At 39.6% G+C, this 3,243-nt stretch overlaps 1 protein-coding gene across 1 annotated transcript in view; it reads right to left on the bottom strand.

Moving 5' to 3' along the window:
- Positions 1–3,243, bottom strand: part of MTRR (5-methyltetrahydrofolate-homocysteine methyltransferase reductase) — a 28,906-nt gene that overhangs the window by 23,900 nt on the left and 1,763 nt on the right. Inside the window, exons 2-3 of the mRNA XM_015563124.1 lie at positions 2,396–2,560; positions 627–784 (exon numbers count right to left, since the gene is read on the bottom strand). Of these exons, the coding sequence (XP_015418610.1) occupies positions 627–784; positions 2,396–2,524 (287 nt within the window). The 5' untranslated portion in view covers positions 2,525–2,560. The remainder of the gene's footprint in view (positions 1–626; positions 785–2,395; positions 2,561–3,243) is intronic.

Genomic DNA, 3,243 nt, shown 5'->3' with positions numbered 1-3,243 from the left:
CATTCTTTTTTCTATGAATTGGCTGAAAAATACGGAAATCTTAAAACAAGGATTAGGTTTAAAAAACATAATTTCTGTATTTACAGACTTTTCTGATTTGTTGCAGGGGTCTGCAAACTATAGCCTGTGGGCAAAATACACCATTTTCTTTTTTGGTAATATAGTTTCACTGGCACCCAGTCAAATATATTTGTTCACATTCTGTAATGGCAGCTTTCAAGCTCCCACAGCAGAATTGAGGAGCTGTTACGGAGACCACATCGCCTGCATGCAAAGCCTAAAATACCCATCTGGGTCTTTACAGGGTTTACTGACCCCTAATCTTGAGCCTACAAGGTACATCTACAATGTAAACAATCACTGGCTACGTTTCTCTTGGATAAACTAAGAATTGTTTCTATGTTTCCTGGTAAGGAAATGGGCTAACATGTTCAGACTTGGTTGCAAATTTAAAAGTAAAAGCGTAAATCTCTCCGTTTTTTAAATCATTTCCATGTACTTTCTCAACAAAAATAGGGTCCATTTATGAGTCTAAGATAGACTATAACATTTGGATAGAAAGATACATTCAGATACTAGAATTAAAGCCAGTAATGACAGCGCAGTCAGAGCAGAAAATATAGTACATACCTAATAACCCATATCGCAGGTGAGCAAAGAAATCACCTGGCAGCGTCTTGTCCTGTATTTTCTTCACGAACTTGTGCGCTGTGTCAGGTGGGTCTCCAGTGCCCGTGGTAGAAACCACCACCACAAGAGGTGCTGTTTCAGTTTTTAGATCATACTACAAAACAAGAATGTCACGTCAGTTCTACTGCTATGTGTAGTTTTGACTTACAATCAGCTTAGTTTCTTGTCTTGAACCTGTCATCTGTCCTATGGCATTAGGGCAGAGAGGCACACAGAACATTTTCAACTTGGGAAGGCAAATTGTTACTCTTCACTATCAGGGCACTTGGCAATCAGAGAGCTGAGAACATTAGTGATGAATTGGGATCATCGGTGCTTCCAAGTCTTAAAATCAAGCTTCTTCATTCTGATGTTCACCTAAATGTAAATATTTCAAAAAGAGCACTACACTTCTATGTATGATTCGATGAGCCCTACCGCTAACAATAGCATCTAGCTTGGCTCAAAGGAATTCACTTTACTTCTCATGCTGATTTAATAGATAAAAATCTGAGCTAAAATTTTATAGGAGAGTCAACACTCACTGTACACTTCACAAATTATGTATTAAACTCTACACAGTCTGTTAAAGTAACTTCACCTTGAAAAGGACTCACATGATCTAGGAAGTAGAGAGCTATCTGTTTAAACTTGGATCAAGAACTGGAGAAACCATTCACCTGAGGAGATGTTACTAACTTGGTATTGAAAAACACTAACTACTCACCTAACTTTCAAATAGCTGCAGACCTAGGTGGTGAGGTGGCCCAAGGGGCCAAGTCAGGATTAGTTATATGATGACCGTATTTTTGTAAGATTCAGACTGTGGCACCCATAATGTAAACTTACTTTGAAGTTACTACAGAATTACAAAACCTGCCCACTGGTGGTGTCTGCCAGGACACTCCCTATCAGGTGAGTGACTACATCAGGAGTCACCTTGGCCCTTCCTTGAACTGAGTTTATAATTCTTTTGAACTAGGCACGTGGGAAAAAACAGGGGAAGTTGTGAACTTGAGTGAGAGTGTACCAGCAGGGCAGGTTTTGAAGTACTGAACTGAATTTGACTGCTTAGTGGCTAAGGCTTCAGCTTGTGCTTGAACGAAAGCCCATGCTAGTTGCTACGACCTGGATTATTTAAAACAGTAAAATCTGGAGGTCTCAACAGAACTAACTATAAGAACATAGATCTGTTAAGTTCTTATGGATCCTATGGCAGGGACTGAATGCACAAGTAGTCCCTGACCTAAGGAAGCGGAGTCTTCTCCTGATCTTTACACTCCTGCTTTAAATTCTATTTCACAAAAGAATTAAGTACCCCTTCACTTGGAGGAACTCTGACACAAATGACAAGGTCTTTATTTGGAGGAATACAAATGGGGCCCTGGGACTCATGAGGTGGAAAGCACACATATGCATGCGAATGCATATATCTCGTTGTTCTCACAGCATCCCGTGAGATAAACAAGGCAAAAACTACTGCTTCCATGTTGGTTGAGTAAGTAATTATTTCAGTTTTTGAGACAGTTTAGTCTAATTCAAATGGATAGATAAGTGTAAAAAAAAGAATAAAAGCTGGTAGGAATCTTAAAACGCTTGATAAAATAATAATTTCTGAGTATTTAAGAGAAAAGGATAAAGTCCTATTTTGTTGTTTAACATCACTCCCAAACAAAATATCTTCAAAGCATAAAACAGTAAAAACCGCAGGAATAACAGCTCTTACTTTATCTGATTCACTGATGCAGTGAAGATCTGCAGAAAATCCATGGGCAGCTGCCTTTTCATATATTTCTTCTGCTATGGCTTTTGCCTGTCCTTGCTGTGTAGCATAGAGTAACAAAAACCTTCTCATCTCCTCCAGGCATACGCTTTAGCTAGAATAGTTACACTGAAAAAATGAAAAAGAGAAAAGAGGATTTTCTTTCTAATAAAGTAGTAACAAACTGCAGGTATTAATTCTCCCTCATAGTCTTCAAAAAAAGATTCCAACAATACCCACACAAAATAGGAAATACACTTCTCTGAATCTGTTTGTTAGCATTAATTCTCAAAGCGTCATAAAAAAGAGAATATATCAAACCAGGGAGAGCAGAGGAATGAAGCTCTAATTCCACTTCTCAGAAATCATTCTGGGTTCAGACGACTTGGGCTTCAATCCGGGGTCAGTCATTCACAGGGCAGAAGCACAGGCAAGCCTCCCAACGGGTCTGTGCCTCGGCTCCCTCACCCTCTAAGTGGGGTCACCACAGAAATGCCTACTGACAAAGACTGAGAAAAAGCACCCGAGCAGTGGCTGAGACACAGCACTGCTCAATAAATCAGATTCCTCTTTGCTTGCTCTTTTAAAAAAGGGAAAAGTAAAACTTGCATTAAAATTGTAGGAGTCATGGGCAAAGGGCCTACATAGACACTTCTCCAAAGAGGACATACAGATGGCCAAGAGACATATGAAAAAATGTTCAAAGTCACTGATCATCAGAGAGATGCAAATTAAAATCACAATGAGCTATCCGCTCACACCTGTCAGAATGGCTATCACCAGCAAATCAACAAATGGCAGGGGCTGGGGAG

The sequence above is a fragment of the Myotis davidii genome, unplaced genomic scaffold, assembly GCF_000327345.1.
Source record: "Myotis davidii unplaced genomic scaffold, ASM32734v1 scaffold135, whole genome shotgun sequence".
Classification (NCBI taxonomy): domain Eukaryota; kingdom Metazoa; phylum Chordata; class Mammalia; order Chiroptera; family Vespertilionidae; genus Myotis; species Myotis davidii.
The sequence above is the reverse complement of the archived record's forward strand: the minus strand, read 5'-3'. Positions and strand labels throughout refer to the sequence as shown.